Source organism: Salmo salar, chromosome 02 (genome assembly GCF_965601325.2).
Source record: "Salmo salar chromosome 02, fSalSal1, whole genome shotgun sequence".
NCBI classification, from domain to species: domain Eukaryota; kingdom Metazoa; phylum Chordata; class Actinopteri; order Salmoniformes; family Salmonidae; genus Salmo; species Salmo salar.
In genome coordinates, this window is record NC_138292.1 from 55973168 (window position 1) to 55990697 (window position 17530).

The 17530-nt window shown below is 44.3% G+C and overlaps 1 protein-coding gene across 1 annotated transcript; it reads right to left on the reverse strand.

Annotated features, from left to right (window-relative positions):
• Positions 1 to 2358: 2358 nt before the first annotated feature.
• On the reverse strand, positions 2359 to 15277 carry cygb2 (cytoglobin 2). Its single transcript, XM_014177063.3, has 3 exons — positions 14785 to 15277; positions 4832 to 5063; positions 2359 to 4563 (listed from the first exon to the last, which is right to left on the reverse strand). The coding sequence occupies exons 1-3, from the start codon at positions 14940 to 14942 to the stop codon at positions 4399 to 4401; spliced, it is 555 nt and encodes a 184-aa protein (XP_014032538.1). The 5' UTR covers positions 14943 to 15277; the 3' UTR covers positions 2359 to 4398.
• Positions 15278 to 17530: the final 2253 nt, after the last annotated feature.

Genomic DNA, 17530 nt, shown 5'->3' on the forward strand with positions numbered 1-17530 from the left:
CAAGGCAGTCTATCAGCACCGGAGATGTGAAATTCCCCATGTAGGCAGGCACAGACTGCTCGTTGTCTGTCAGGAACGCTCTGAAGCGTGGGTATTGGATGGTTTTGGATTCACAGGAGCACCGCCAGGAATGTGAATTCTGCAAGTTATGTGCGCATCTCATCTCTGGCTTGGAGAAGTGTTCCTAATTGTGGATTCCTCAGGTTTCTCATCCACAGCCCTGTCATGATGGATAGCCTCTTGAATCCATAAATCCCCAAGAGATATGTATCTAAGAACCACTGCCACCTGCATGGTTTTGGTATCTTGCCCCAGCTATTTTTCCACTACATTCTTTTAACCAAGTCTACATTATTTTAACTCATATAGATCCACATTCAGATGAGTGAAAGGATACTTGTTATTATGACATTTCCAAACCTGGTTGAGTGCAGTGACATCAGACTGTTGTTGACATTGCTATTACTTAACCCTATATGGCCCACGTGTCAAACTCATTCCACGGAGGGCCGGGTGTCTGTGGATTTTCGCTCCATCCATGTACTTGATTGATGAATTAATGTCACTAATTAGTAAGGAACTCCCCTCATCTGGTTGTCTAGGTCTCAATTGAAAGGAAAAAACAAAAACCCGCAGACACTCGGCCCTCTGTGGAATGAGTTTGACACCCCCTTGCTCTATGACCTGGCCAAATGTATCATAACCCGGTATATTTAACATTTAACCCTTATTTTACCAAGTTGCAGCAACGACTTGGTCATGAGTTACAGTGGAGAAGAGAGGGGTTCTATTAATAAATTGGAGGCTGTGGATGATGTGGTAGCCATGGGGGTAAGAACAATGCTTATTAAGTCCGCACCTCTCATGACTAGAGACGACCTGTATGCTGCTAGGAGGGCCTCTGGATGAGGTTATGTGTTGACATTACCCGTGGAACTATGAGAAGGTTACATAGCCACATAGGTGATGCATGATGGATCTGTTGCCAAATGCTGTTCTCTTGTCCCTGACACTATTAATAGGCTGTTTAATCCCAACATCCCTGCAACTGCTGAGTCAGATAGGTAGGCAGGTGTGTGTGTGTGTGTGTGTGCACATGCGTGTGTCTGTGTGTGTGTGTGTGTTCACTTCTCATTCACCGGCACTTCTCACCGTACTGTACGGCTTTGAATGTTGATGTAGGTGCACATGTGTGTTTGTGTCTTTGTTATCAACCATGGGAACCTGTCCAAATGAGTCCCTGACTGTCACCAGCGCTGGCTAGAATGACAAGCTTGGTGACAAGAGACTGGTCGCCATGGTGAAATGTCACCTACCTGTCAACACAGCACACAGGGGAGCACACACACTGCTAAATACCACTGGAGATATTCCTCTGCAGATACAGTAGGGGGTCGGAGATGTAGAATCTTCTACAGTGCTTTATCATTCAATTAAAACCCATATCTGGAAGTTTCCATGATAGTGGGAATTCTTCCCGCCAACACTGTAAAACTCCGAGCAGTCATTGGATTTGCATAAATTTACAATAAAACAAAGTTATAACCACATCTGATGATACAGTACATGATGATATATCGGCAAGAGACCCGTAACACATTGCCGTGTGGAATTTTAAAAAGGATGGCTTCTTCACTGTTTGAAGCTCCCACTGGTGCCCTTTGATAAAGAGCATTGCTCTGGGCATCAACCAGCAAACAGGCACGTTAATTAATCATTGATTAATGACATTTACATCTCATTATTGAATTAGCAGAGTGAAACAGATGGACTCAAAAACCAGTACCTCTGTGCACCTATAGGCAAGAGGTCCTGTGTGCTATTTCAGTCTTCTGCACCAGAGGAGAGAAGGGGAGGGAAGAGAAGTAGCCTAGCCTGGTCCCAGATCTGTTTTTGCTTTTGCCAATTCCATTGTTCATTGTCAATGGGTGACAAGAAGTTGACATGATAGCACAAACAGATCTGGGACCAGGCTACTTCTCTTAGACTGGCACTCTAAGACCTGTAAGACCTGGGGCGTTAGACTAGTAACTGAAAGGTTGCAAGTTCAAATCCCTGAGCTGACAAGGTACAAATCTGTTGTTCTTCCCCTGAACAGGCAGTTAACCCACTGTTCCTAGGCTGTCATAGAAAATAAGAATTTGTTCTTAACTGACTTGCCTAGTTAAATGAAAGTTAAAAAAAATTGAGAACTGAGTAGAATTGACAAACTCTATTTAATTCATAGGAAATTCTGCACAGTCTTGGATAGTCAACACATATTCTCTTGGCAGATATATTCCATACACATTCAAATACATAAAACCTACAGTATATGGTCACACATTCAAAGACAGTCCAAACACCCTGAAGCAAGTGTAGGTAATTATCACTTTATTGATAGTCATTGATAGTTAATTTCACCAGGTCTGCAAAGCTACAAGTCTGTAGTAGGCTGTGCAAACATGCTAAGCACAAAACCACTCCCACTCCCCCAGTCAACAAATGTATATAATCATAGTTATATAAAGTATTCCAAATACATATACAGATAATTATTTTGTTTTATATATTTAGAAAAATATAAAGTCCAAGCTTTAAAACTCACTGACAAAAAAAACAATAATTCACAACAAGAAGTCCCAGATGTAGTATATGGTGTGTGTGTGTGTGTGTGTGTGTGTGTGCGTGCGTGCCTGTGTGTTCACGAGAGTGTCAGGGAGGAAAACTCTGCAGATGGAGGGTAAGAGCTTACAGCTGAAGGGAGAAAAAAAGATTATGCAGCCATTTTGTGAATTATGGGTGACATGTTTAATAAAACAACCTGTCGGGGCAGCTCACGCCCAACACAAATACTCCTCCACCCCGAGCTACTCAGAGGAACAGAGGAGGCTGACCTCTAACGGGTTTGTACTCAAGATCTGATGTGAAATGTTTTGCTAACAGTGTGAGACTGGTGAGTGTATTGTACTGAAGGTGTAATGGGAGAGATAATTTATTATAGACAACAACTTCTACAGTAATCCACCTCATTTCCTCTCATCTACAGCCACTGGTCTCTTGCTGAATGAGTTTGTCATATTGTATTAGCTCGACTTCCTGTGGCGGTTATTTATCAGCCATATAAGCCTACTGTATATTCTTGATCTTGTAACTTTACTGCTGGCCTCCAAAGGAACAACAAAGGAGAAGGCAGTAGAATATGAGTAGAATTATATTATTAGCCAAATAGCCATGGTAGCAAAGCAGATAGAGGGACGTTTTCTCTCAGCATTTGGCCAGAGGAAAGAAAGGATGAGAGAGTAGGGGAGATATTTGATGAATGATCAGAAGAGGAAGAGCGGAGCCACATTACTTCCTCATTAATGGTAAATGACAAAGCTGAGAGGGACCAGAGCGCAGGAGTTACCATCAGAGACACAGAGGAGATTGGATCTAAACTGACATTCAAAATCCATTTGTAGTGTATTCAGGGGAAAAGTCGGGAGCAGGGCTCCAACTTGTGGTATCGTATTGTACATGCCAACCCAACATGGTTTAAACTGTACCAAAGTGTCTAGAACTGTTGGTAGGGTTGTAGAGTGCTTAGTATACCAGATATGGTCGATATGAATATTTTTCCTTACCCTAGTGGTTCAGAGGTGAAAGATACACTGATGCTGCTTCAAAGGGTCCGTTGTATTTCCAGAGACCTCCGGAGTCAGTTTCTTAAACCCTTAATGGAGAGTTTAATGAGGAAATGTAAACCAAGTAAATGCTCCGTAAATATTAGCATATGGGTGGTCAAAGTCGGCAGAGTGGTGTATGTGTGTGTTTGTGTGTGTGCTCGTGCATGCATGCTTATAAAGTCGGAGATGACACCTTAACAGTGGTCTGTCAGCCTGTGGCTTTATCCCATCACTTTGAAACTGTTTATACATTTAAATAGCCATTTGCCGTATGGACAGGGTGTTAGCAGATGGGTGTGTTTGTATAGTGCATGAGATGGGCATGGAAAGAGACAGGGTGTGTTTGGGAATCCAAAGTGGCATACTTTCAGTGAGCAACAAAACTCCCTAAAATGGAGTCCTTAGTTCCCTTGAAAACATTGGAGATTTACAATACTACAATGAGTGTTGGATGAGGGTATAAGAGAATACACACGCTCACTTACTGTACGCTATACAGACAACACCTCAGGGGCTATACAGACAACACCTCCGGGGCTATACAGACAACACCTCCGGGGCTATACAGACAACACCTCAGGGGCTATACAGACAACACCTCAGGGGCTAAACAGACAACACCTCAGGGGCTATTCAGTAAAGTACACACAATGAGTCAGCAGGGAGAGGGGAAAGACTCCCCCAAAAGTTGAACACAAAAAGATACTCTATGAACAGTCTCAGCCCTAAAAATCTCCCCTGCTATCGCCCCTCACACTGCCGAGCTGGAGAGCTGCACCCAGCCAACCTCTGTGTAGGCGCCCGTCACATGCCAGTACACCGCCCCCATCAGTTTGGTCCACACCATTTGCACTTCTGCCGTGAAGAATTCTGGGAAGTCCTCCGAGAACACCTCCAGCATTACACCACACAGGATCTGAGAGATGGAGAAAGGCAGGAAGTGAGATAAACAATGAGGAGAAAGGTGAGAGGAAGAGGATGGCAAGATGTATAGAAAAATAAAAATTGCTAGATGAAAAAAAGAGAGTAAAAATAGAGGAGAGCAATCTCATCTAACAAAAGCACCCTCAAAGCCTTTCCAGTTGGCCTCAACTTGAAACAGAGCAACGCAACTTCAGTCCTCTCCACTCAAAACCTTTCAGAGGGACATTATGGACCATTAACACAGACAGCCACGCCCTCACCTTAAAGTACATAGGCTCCACCTTGTGTTTGACAGCATGCGCCTTGCCCACCAGAGCCAGAACAGAGGACACTTTCTCTGGGTCGTGGAGGTTCTCCACCACCTTGTTGATGGCGCCCATCACCTGGCGGGCGTGGTGCCTCAGCTGGACACTGCGCTCCATCTCCTCTGGGTCATCCATGTCCTGAAACTGGCTGAAGTACTGCTTGGCCGATGGGAAGTTCACAAAGAACCTGGAGGACAGAAGAGCAATACCATTCTTACTCTGTGATTTTCCTGGAACTTCTGGTGAAAAGGTTTATATATGGCTCTGGGTAGAAGTTAGTGTCATAATATCATAATACCCTCAGAACAACCATGCAATTAAACAATATCAGGGGAAGTCCAAGAAACTGGGGGACAAAAGAGTCAGGGTTAGAGTTAGTACTGAGCCATGATGGTACAAGCACAACTTATGTGGATATCATCCATGCTGGTTTCAAATGTTCCAGGACATTGATATTCTAATTAGACAATAACACTCTTATTCGAATGTCCTCATAATCCTCCCAGAGCAAACCAGAAGATATCAACATACCTACAGGCAATCAAATGATGTCAGTGTAAAAATGAGGGATGAAGAATATGTCCGTTTAGACCCTGGGCAAAAGTCACTGAAATTACTGAAGTTACTGAAATCGGTACTAGTGGGGAATATGTACGCTTCATAACATTTATTCGAAGCATTCAAGCTTGAAGATTTCTGAATCTACTCATTGAACGGATGCCCTGTGGCCATGCGTTACAAAATAAATTCTGGAGATATTATTGCTCATTGTATGTGTGACCTAGAGCTAATGAAAACTACCCAAAGTTTTCAAAATGCACAATGTGCCTCGAGTTGTAATAAGCCGCTTAACATAGCCTCAACTGCATCTCGGTGATTGGGTTTACTTACACTTGTCACGACTTGGGCTTACGACTCAAGTGTTTACGCCCTGCGAGTGGAGTGTGCGGCTGGCTCACTTCTCATGATTTCTCATGTCTACTTGGAGCCTTGGAGAATCTGCTCAGGGCACCACCAACACGCAACACGGGGTGATTGGCAGGCGGGAACGGTAAAGTGGTGCTGATGAGGCGAGGAGCGTTAAGATCGTTACGTTTCTTTGAGTGTAATTAGAGGCAGGTGCTGCTGGGGACCGAAGGAGCGAGACTGTTGGCAGTCGATGTTCCTCTCGGAGCATTTCACCCATGGTCACTGTGCGTAGGATGTTTCCTCTGCCTAAATGCTTTGGAATTGATTATGAGCCACATAACAATACCTGCCATACACAGCGATAAAGGATGCAAAAAACTCAATGTCCTGTGACTGCTTTGTCATCCACAAAGGTGACAGTAGATACCAGCCTCTATGTGAGCCTTGCATGTCCTAAAGTGCTTTTGTCAAGACCTTCCCTCCCTAGTCATAGATACTGTATATCCTGCAGAACGACACACTTGTCCTGAACGGAAAAGAATGGAACTTCAAAAGGAAGAGCACCTCTCTGAGGATTACTGGACTTCACACAGAGGGTGTTATGACTGATGTGTGTGCCGTCTATGGACTAGTTTGAACTGCAAGTTATTTTAGGGCCATACAGTAAAGCCCATTCTCCAACCACCCTATGAAATGTAAGCTGAGAGAATGGGAATGGCCCGGCTTTGTTTTGATTGAGGTCTACATTTTGCACATCACCACCACCAAGACTGACCACATCAGGCCACCTCAATTAGTGGCTATGTATTTTTGACGATAAGACTATAATGAAGTTTCCACAAGCTTACAAGGCAGTGCACTGCTCGTACAAGGAGATATACGGGGGATATTTTTAGATTTTTGACTCTGTTCTCACCCTTTCTGGTGAAAGCTCAGCATGCTTTATATGTAAACAAATGAACACTTGAAACACACATACACACATACACTCTCGTCTTGTTTCACCCCTGACCCAATTTGACTCATGTAAGTGCTTTACACCAATGCGGCTGAATGGGTACGAGGGTTTAGTTATTCAGCGTTGGTTAGGTTTGGCCCCTGGCAGCAGTGCTACACTACACTGCATCTCCGCAGATCCAGTGAAAAGCTATGCTACGCTATGCTAAAGAGGTGCCTGCTTGCTGTAGCTGTCCCCAAGCCAAGCTCTCCCAGCTGTCGCTGCTTCACTTTGTCTTTGAAACAACAAGGGACACTAGCTTGTTGTTCCTTGCAGATAAACATGAAAGTCCCTAGAGCTTTGTGAGGAAAGGACTTTTTCTCTTTGAAGTCAGAAATGAAGGACTTTTTTTGTATACCTCGCCAATCCTCTTTAGGGCCCCCTTTATAGGTACAAGAGTATTGTGCGATAAACTGTAAAATATACAAACAGTGTATATCCACTTTTATATCTGCATGTATATTTCTACATCTCGTATCTCTATAATGCAAGACTGTTAAAACATTTGGCCTGAAACCCTAACCCAGCCAGAACCAGAGAGTGAGAGTGGAGTGTCTGGAGTGTCAAAGATGTTCTCACACTGAATTCCCCCAACCTGTCGCTGCATTTAAATGAAGTCATCAAAGCAGCATCATTAGTGGTTTGTTAGTCACATTCTAATTAGTCTTGAAGGGTTCTTTTCGGAAAGGCAACACGCTTTCGAGTACTGAGAAAAACAACCTTGACTAACTCGAGCGAGCATTAGACACAGCACAGAGAAGTAGTTTCTCTTTACGGTCATTCAAAGCACTTCATGAAATCAAATCGAGTCTCGACTCCTCGGTCCTCAAGATGGACCACTTTGGAGAACTCCATATCCATCATGCTAGTATCAGAAGCATCAAGTCACAGCCTAATACTATTGTTCGATGTTTGGTGATTTCATTGAGCTGCCATTTGTTTACAGTACTCGAGATGGCCGGAGGTGGTCTTCTCACGGGTGAAATTGCATTTGTGCGCATTGATGATGACCTTAGCCCAGGCTATCGTCACTGTCTATTCTTTCCAACCATCCAAGCAGAAGGATAGAAATGCAAATAGCTAAGTATTCACATGGCGAACCATGGAAGTCAACCGAACCGTGGAAGGCTTTGACCCAGTATCCATCCACTCTTCAATGTGCTTTCAGGATAGCTATTAGACCATTATCCATTCCACACAGATGACCTGCTTACTCGGGCCATCTGCTTGTTAATAGGAGCAGGCCAATTAGTGGGTACAGTGATGTCTCCGTTTCCCTGAATCGGAGGGATGTTAGGGAGTGTGACATACAGTACCAGTCAAAAGTCTGGACACACCTACTCACCTAAGGGTTTTTCTTTATTTGTACTATTTTCTACATTGTAGAATAATAGTGAAGACATCAGAATTATGAAATAACACATATGGAATCATGTAGTAACCAAAAAAGTGTTAAATAAATCTAAATATATTTTAGATTTGAGATTCTTCAAAGTAGCCACCCTTTGCCTTGATGACAGCTTTGCACACTCTTGGCATTCTCTCAACCAGTTTCACCTGGAATGCTTTTCCAACAGTCTTGAAGAAGTTCCCACATATGCTGAGCACTTGTTGGCTGCTTTTCTTTCACTCCGTGGTCCATCTCATCCCAAACCATCTCAATTGGTTGAGGTCGGGTGATTGTGGAGGCCAGGTCATCTGATGCAGGACTCCATAACTCTCCTTCTTGGTCAAATAGCCCTTACACAGCCTGGAGGTGTGTTGGGTCATTGTCCAGTTGAAAAACAAATGATAGTCCCACTAAGCGCAAATCAGATGGGATGGCAGAATGCTGTGCTAGCTATGCTGATTAAGTGTGCCTTGAATGATCAAATCAAATCAAAGTTTATTTGTCACTTGCGCCGAATACAACAGGTGTAGACCTTACAGTGAAATGCTTACTTACAGGCTCTAACCAATAGTGCAAAAAAGGTATTAGGTCAACAATAGGTCAGTAAAGAAATAAAACAACAGTAAAAAGACAGTGAAAATAACAGTGGCGAGGCCATATACAGTAGCAAAGCTATAAAAGTAGCGAGGCTACATACAGACACCGGTTAGTCAGGCTGATTGAGGTAGTATGTACATGTAGATATGGTTAAAGTGACTATGCATATATGATGAACAGAGAGTAGCAGTAGTGTAAAAGAGGGGTTGGTGGGTGGTGGGTGGCGGGTGGCGGGACACAATGCCGATAGCCCGGCCCTCCCTGTGGCTCAGTTGGTAGAGGATGGTGTTTGCAACGCCAGCATGGTGTGTACAACGCCAGGGTTGTGGGTTCGATTCCCACGGGGGACCAGTACAAAAAAATATATATATAAAAAAATTAAAATAAAGAAAAAAAATGTAAAGAAATGTATGCACTCACTACTGTAAGTCGCTCTGGATAAGAGCGTCTGCTAAATGACTAAAATGTAAAAATGTAGCCAATGTGCGTGAGCACTTGTTGGTCGGCCCAATTGAGGTAGTATGTACATGAATGTATAGTTAAAGTGACTATGCATATATGATAAACAGAGAGTAGCAGCAGCGTAAAAGAGGGGTTGGGGGGGCACACAATGCAAATAGTCCGGGTAGCCATTTGATTACCTGCTCAGGAATCTTATGGCTTGGGGGTAAAAACTGTTGAGAAGCCTTTTTGTCCTAGACTTGGCACTCCGGTAATGCTTGCCATGCGGTAGTAGAGAGAACAGTCTATGACTGGGGTGGCTGGGGTCTTTTACAATTTTTAGGGCCTTCCTCTGACACCGCCTGGTGTAGAGGTCCTGGATGGCAGGCAGCTTAGCCCCAGTGATGTACTGGGCCGTACGCACTACCCTCTGTAGTGCCTTGTGGTCGGAGGCCGAGCAATTGCCGTACCAGGCAGTGCTGCAACCAGTCAGGATGCTCTCGATGTTGCAGCTGTAGAACGTTTTGAGGATCTCAGGACCCATGCCAAATCTTTTTAGTTTCCTGAGGGGGAATAGGCTTTGTCGTACCCTCTTCACGACTGTCTTGGTGTGTTTCTACCATTCTAGTTTGTTGTTGATGTGGACACCAAGGAACTTGAAGCTCTCAACCTGCTCCACTACAGCCTCATCGATGAGAATGGGGGCATGCTCAGTCCTCCTTTTCCTGTAATCCACAATCATCTCCTTCGTCTTGGTTATGTTGAGGGATAGGTTGTTATTCTTACACCACCCAGCCAGGTCTCTGACCTCCTCCCTATAGGCTGTCTTGTCATTGTCGGTGATCAGGACTACCACTGTTGTGTCGTCTGCAAACTTAATGATGGTGTTAGAGTCGTGCCTGGTCATGCAGTCGTGGGAGAACAGGGAGTACAGGAGGGGACTGAGTACGCACCCCTGGGGAGCTCCACTGTTGAGGATCAGCGTGGCAGATGTGTTGCTACCTACCCTCACCACCTGGGGGCGGCCCGTCAGCAAGTCCAGGATCCAGTTGCAGAGGGAGGTGTTTAGTCCCAGGATCCTTAGCTTAGTGATGAGCTTTGAGAGCACTATGGTGTTGAACGCTGAGCTGTAGTCAATGAATAGCATTCTCACATAAATGTTCCTTCTGTCCAGGTGGGAAAGGGCAGTGTGGAGTGCAATAGAGATTGTATCATCTGTGGATCTGTTTGGGCGGTATGCAAATCGGGGTGGGTCTAGGGAATCTGGGATAATGGTGTTGATGTGAGCCATTATCAGCCTTTCAAAGCACTTCATGGCTACGGACGTGAGTGCTACGGGTCTGTAGTCATTTAGGCAGGTTGTCTTTGTGTTCTTGGGCACAGGGACTATGGTGGTCTGCTTGAAACATGTTGGTATTACAGACTCAATCAGGGACATGTTGAAAATGCTAGTGAAGACACCTGCCAGCTGGTCAGCACATGCCCGGAGCACACGTCCTGGTAATCCGTCTAGCCCCGCAGCCTTGTGTATGTTGACCTGTTTAAAGGTCTTACTCACGTCGGCTACGGAGAGCGTGATGACAATGAATTTTAACCTGTTGGGGGTAGGGGGCAGTATTTGCACGGCCGGATAAAAAACGTACCCGATTTAATCTGGTTATTACTACTGCCCAGAAACTAGAATATGCATATAATTATTGGCTTTGGATAGAAAACACCCTAAAGTTTCTAAAACTGTTTGAATGGTGTCTGTGAGTATAACAGAACTCATATGGCAGGCAAAAACCTGAGAAGATTCCTTACAGGAAGTGACCTATCTGACAAGTTCTTGTTCTTCTTGGCTCTCTTTAATGAAAACTGAGGATCTTTGCTGTAACGTGACACTTCCTACGGCTCCCATAGGCTCTCAGAAGGCGGGAAAAAGCTGAATGATGTAATTCCAGCCACTGGCTGAAAAACATTAGCGCTTTTGGTAAGTGCTCTATCAGAGGACAATGGGACGGAGGCGCGTGCACGAGTCGACCCCATGTTTTTATTTTCTCTCTCTTTGAACCTAAACACGCTTTCCCGGTCGGAATATTATCGCTTTTTTACGAGAAAAATGGCATAAAAATTGATTTTAAACAGCGGTTGACATGCTTGGAAGTACGGTAATGGAATATTTAGAATTTTTTTGTCACGAAATGCGTCGTGCGCGTCACCCTTCTTTACCATTCGGATAGTGTCTTGAACGCACGAACAAAACAGAGGATATTTGAACATAACTATGGATTATTTTGAACCAAACCAAAATTTGTTATTGAAGTAGAAGTCCTGGGAGTGCATTCTGACGAAGAACAGCAAAGGTAATACAATTTTTCTTATAGTAAATCTGACTTTGGTGAGGGCTAAACTTGGTGGGTGTGTAAATAGCTAGCCCTGTGATGCCGGGCTATCTACTTAGAATATTGCAAAATGTGCTTTCACCGAAAAGCTATTTTAAAATCGGACATATCGAGTGCATAGAGGAGTTCTGTATCTATAATTCTTAAAATAATTGTTATGCTTTTTGTGAACGTTTATCGTGAGTAATTTAGTAAATTCACCGGAAGTTTGTGGGGGGTATGCTAGTTCTGAACGTCACATGCTAATGTAAAAAGCTGTTTTTTGATATAAATATGAACTTGATTGAACAAAACATGCATGTATTGTATAACATAATGTCCTAGGGTTGTCATCTGATGAAGATCATCAAAGGTTAGTGCTGCATTTAGCTGTAGTTTGGGTTTATGTGACATTATATGCTAGCTTGAAAAATGGGTGTCTGATTATTTCTGGCTGGGTACTCTGCTGACATAATCTAATGTTTTGCTTTCGTTGTAAAGCCTTTTTGAAATCGGACAGTGTGGTTAGATTAACGAGAGTCTTGTCTTTAAAATGGTGTAAAATAGTCATATGTTTGAGAAATTGAAGTAATAGCATTTCTAAGGTATTTGAATAACGCGCCACGGGATTCAACTGGCTGTTGAGTAGGTGGGACGATTTCATCCCGCCGACCCTAGAGAGGTTAAATAAATCACTGAGAGTGTCACCAGCAAAGCACCCCCACACCATCACACCTCCTCCTCCATGCTTTACGGTGGGAACCACACATGCGGAGATCATCCGTTCACCTACTCTGCGTTTCACAAAGACACGCCGGTTGGAACCAGAAATCTCAAATTTGGACTCATCAGGCCAAAGGACAGATTTCTCATGTTTCTTAGCCCAAGCAAGTATATTCTTCTTGTTGGTGTCCTTTAGTATTGTTTTTTTGCAGCAATTCGACCATGAAGGCCTGATTCACACAGTTTCCTCTGAACAGCTGATGTTGAGATGTGTCTGTTACTTGAACTCTAGGTTTTTCTTTCCTGTGGTGGTCCTCATGAGAGCCAGTTTCATCATAGCGCTTGATGGTTTTTGCGATAAAAGTTGTTGAAATGTTCCGTATTGACTGACCTTCATGTCTTAAAGTAATGATGGACTGTCGTTTCTCTTTGCTTATTTGATGTGTTCTTGCCATAATATGAACTTGGTCTTTTACCAAATAGGGCTATCTTCTGTATACCACCCCTACCTTGTCACAACACAACTGATTGGCTCAAATGCGTTAAGGAAAGAAATTCCACAAATTCACTTTTAACAAGGCTAATTGAAATGCATTCCAGGTGACTACCTCATGAAGCTGGTTGAGAGAATGCCAAAAGTGTGCAAAGCTGTCATCAAGGCAAATGGTGGCTACTTTGAAGAATCTCAAATATAAAATATATTTTAATTTGTTTAACACTTTTCTGGTTACTACATGATTCCATATGTATTCTTACATAGTTGTGATGTCTTCACTATTATTCTACAATGTAGAAAATAATAAAAATTAAGAAAAACCCTTGAATGAGTAGGTGTGTCCAGACCTTTGACTGGTACTGTATGTGCAGATGAGAGGCTTTGCACTCAGGAGGATCATCAGACCCAGCAGAGCATTCAAGCCTGGGCATGTCAAGAGAGCCTGTGATCTTGATGTCAAGGGACAGAGAGAAATGAAAGATAGAAAGAAAGAGACATAAGGAATAGAGAATGGGAGGGAGACTGAGGAAAGCGAGAGAGAATAGGAGGGAGAAGGATAGTGAGAAAGAAAGTGAGGGAGAGAGAGAGAGGAACAGATATGGAGAACGAGAGAGAGACCGAGAGGGAGAGTTGAGAGAGACAGTGAAGTGCCAAAGCTTGTTGCTGTTACCCACAGATAAGAACGCCACACACATGCACATATGTACACACGCACACACACACACACACACACACACACACACACACACACACACACACACACACACACACACACACACACACACACACACACACACACACACACACCAGAGAGAGAGAGACAACTCTACACACTCTCTGTCCTCAGAGCTTTCCCTAAGGGACTATCTTGTCGCTCCGACCCAAAATCAGAGCACATCACTGCCTTAGCGACGCCAGATTGTCCGTTTTAACGAGCCCTCTCGGCGTTCCATGTGGAACACTGAGACAACACTGAGACAACACTGGGACAACACTGAGACAACACTGAGACAAAAGTCAAACGCATCCCAGCTCAATCAGACAGCGACTCTTTATTCAGATGCATAGCCTCAGCATTAATACCGACACACACATACAAAGTGACAGACAACTTGTAATATTATAATTCCAATAAATAAAGAATAATAAGCAGTCATCAATGTGCCACAGAAAGGTACCTGCTAAACTGCTGGTTCAGGTTTAGAGTGAAAATGTGACAGGTAAAAGATGTAAAATAAGTGTAAAGCACCAACTGAACAGCTAGGACAGGAATGTCTACCTCAGACAGGGGGACATTTAAGCAGAAACATGTGCTCTCCCTCAATTATAGTGTCTTACAAAAATATCTGTAGAATGAAGAGGGCTTCTGAGAAATTGCTTTTTAATGAGGACAGAAGTGAGTGAATGAGAGCAGAATAGTCTATGTGTGTGTGTGGTCTGTGCAGTGTGGACTCAATCTCCCTGCCTTTTCCAGAGCCTGCTGTGGGCTTTTATAGAAATGCATAAGCCCCCTCCAATCTGCACAAATCTATGGAAAACACACATCCAGCGGTGCTCAGCTGCTGTAAACATCAGTGGAAATCTGTGTCTATATGTTGGTCAAGTCTAGTCCTCATTTACCCCAATCACAACTTTTCTGCCCAAACTTTTCTATACCTGATAAGATGCTGTACATGAGAACGTAATTTTTTAATTGTACTCCACTAAAATTGCAGACCCCCAGCCCCATCTCTGAGGGACCCCCCCACCCATGCCATCCGGCCCCACCAGCTACACAAACCTTATGAGGACCCCCTGATACTTCACGTACCTTATGGGGACCACCAGCCGCAAAACTATGAGGACTCTAAGCCCCACATACTTAATGAGGACCATCAGCCCAAATGTGCCTTAGGAGGACCTCCAGCCCCACCACAATGGCGACCAACAGTCCCATCACTATGGAGATCAACAGCCCCACCACTATGAGGACCCACACACCTGACCACATACCTTATGAGGACCGACACGCCCACGTCCTCGCAGTTCTCGTAGACGTGTACCCAGGTGTTCTGGATGATCTCCCGCTCGGCATCGGTCAGCGGCTCGGCCCGCTCAGGCCGCTCCCCATGCTCCATCGTCTCTCCTCCTACGTCTCTCGGCGACTCCATCCGAGACGACCTCCGCCGCAGCAGCTCGGAGGCTCCCGCCAGCAGCGAGCGGGGGAGGTAGGGAGTGAGGGAGGGGGGGAGGGAGAGGGAGAGCTGTGAACCCACGGCGACGGAGACGGAGGGATGGAGGAGACAGACGGAGCAGCCTTGTACGCTACCCACCCCCCACCCAAACCTCCCCTCTCTCCCTTTGCTCTCCTCTCCTCCAAAACTTGTCCTCCACTGTTAATACCACTTATTTTTTTTATTCCCCTCACTCTTTCTCTCTTCCTCCGTTTCTTTGTTTCTTTCCTTCTCTGGTACGGGAGCTCTCTTCTCTCTGACCTTCTGTGTTTGTGAGGACCTGATGGAATGACGGAGGGAGTGGGAGAGAGAGGTGGAGAGAAAAGAGAGGGGGTGGGGAGAAATAGAGAGAGGGGGTAGAATAGATAGCATCTAGGATCTCTGTATTGTCCTCCCGCCTCCCTCTCACACACTCTCCTATCTCTCCCTCCTTCCCCCTCTCTTTCTCTCTCTCTCTCTCTCGCTTTCATTTTGTCTACCTAATGTGCGGAGACACGCAAACACACGCATGGACACACATGTACGCACACACATGCACGCGCACACACATAGACACGCACACACTCCTCACAACTGTTTTCATAGAGCGATGCCTCTGTCTCCATCCCTGGGAGGGCACAGAGAGACAGGCAGACAAACAAGTGTGAGGAAAGTGTATGTGCACGCGCGTGCATGTTTGTGCATACGTTTGTGTGTGTGTGTGTGTGTGTGTGTGCGTGCGTGCGTGCGTTTGCATGTGTGCGCACATTAGGTATACAAAATTAAAGAGAGAAAGAGAGGGGAGAGATAGGAGAGTGTGTGAGAGGGAGGCGGGAGGACAATACAGAGATCCTAGATGCTCTCTATTCTACCCCCTCTCTCTATCTCTCCCCACCCCCTCTCTTTTCTCTCCACCCCTCTCTCCCACTCCCTCCGCCATTCCATCAGGTCCTCACAAACGCAGAAGTTCAGAGAGAAGACAGCTCCCGTACCAGAGAAGGAAAGAAACAAACACATTGAGAAAGAGAGAAAGAGTGTTTGCGTGCATGTGCGCGCGTGGTGGGGTTCTGTGTTGTCTCATGAGAGAGCTTGTATAAACTGTGACAGAAAAAGCTATAGGAAGCCTCTGTCTTTCCACAGGCTCTCACAGGACATTGTGCCTGACAGTTTGACAGGTAAAGGAGATCAAAGAGAGAGAGAGTAAAAAAGAGAAGTTACCATTTGCGTTCAGGCTATTGAGAAAGTTATGAAATAAATAATGGAGGCCAAGAACTAAGTGTAAAATATGAATTACATTATCTGTCATAGAGTATTTACATCTCACGGATTGAATTGTATTGGATGTAGGATTCATAAAACATCTTGATGAAACCATTCAAAAGTAAATTCAACAAAAGTCTTGGAACGTCTGGTTTGAAATTACCCTTTGATTTGTGCAGTGCAGACAGACCAACACAAGAAGATTGAAGAAAGCTGCTACTGAAGGGGTCAATTTGTGTTGAAAATGCCACATTTGACATTCGCTCGGTGGCTCGCTACAGCCAGAGGAGACGGTTAACAAACTGCTGGCTAGAAGAGAAAAGGAGGCTACGGTGACAGTTTTATTGTGCCATGGAGGCGATAGAAAAAGCCTGCCTGCCGTTGAGACAGAGCTGTCACAGCATTTGAAAGATGACAGATTTCTGTACAAAGTGTGGCACCCGTCAACACTAAACTGAATTGCACACTAATGTCTGTCAGACGTTCCACGTGTCACTTAGGCTGCATTTACACAGTCACCCCAATTCTGATCTTTTGCACAATTATTAGCAATAGCTCTGATCTGATTGGTCTTAAAGGTCAGAATTAGGCTGACCACAGCCTTAGGGTGAGCAAATACTAAGTCAAATACTAAAACCTATATGGACATAATTAAATGACTCCCTGCTCATATACATACAGAATACACTGTTCATAGTATAGTATGAGTATAAAGAATTTCTACTGTGGGAATATAAAGTTACTGGCCACTAACATCTACTGAAACACAAAGCATTTTGCAAATTGGCAAAGGTTGGTTCAAAATCTCACTAGATTATGAAGACCGAGTCACAGACTACTCATACATGTATAAAGCATATGTACTGTGTAAATGTAGCTTGGGGCCAAGTTAGCCTCTATGATCATAGTGTATGATAGTATTCATATTATCGCCTGTCCATCTCAGACCTTGCTGTAAGTAAACAACATGTACACTGAGTGTAAGAAACTGTCATAAACTTCGTCGTCTGAAGAGGAGAAATCATCGGACCAATATGCAGCGGGTATATTGCTCATCTTCGTATTTATTGAAGGCAAACACACTTAAACAAAAATAACGACGATAACAGTCCAGTAAGGTGCACAGACTAAACCGGAAACAACCACCCACAAACACAAGTGAAAACGAACACACTAAATATGGCCTCCAATTAGAGACAACAACCACCAGCTGCCTCTAATTGGAGGTCATTGAAAAAAACACAACATAGAAAGAGAAACCTAGAATAAACATAGAAATAGAAAAT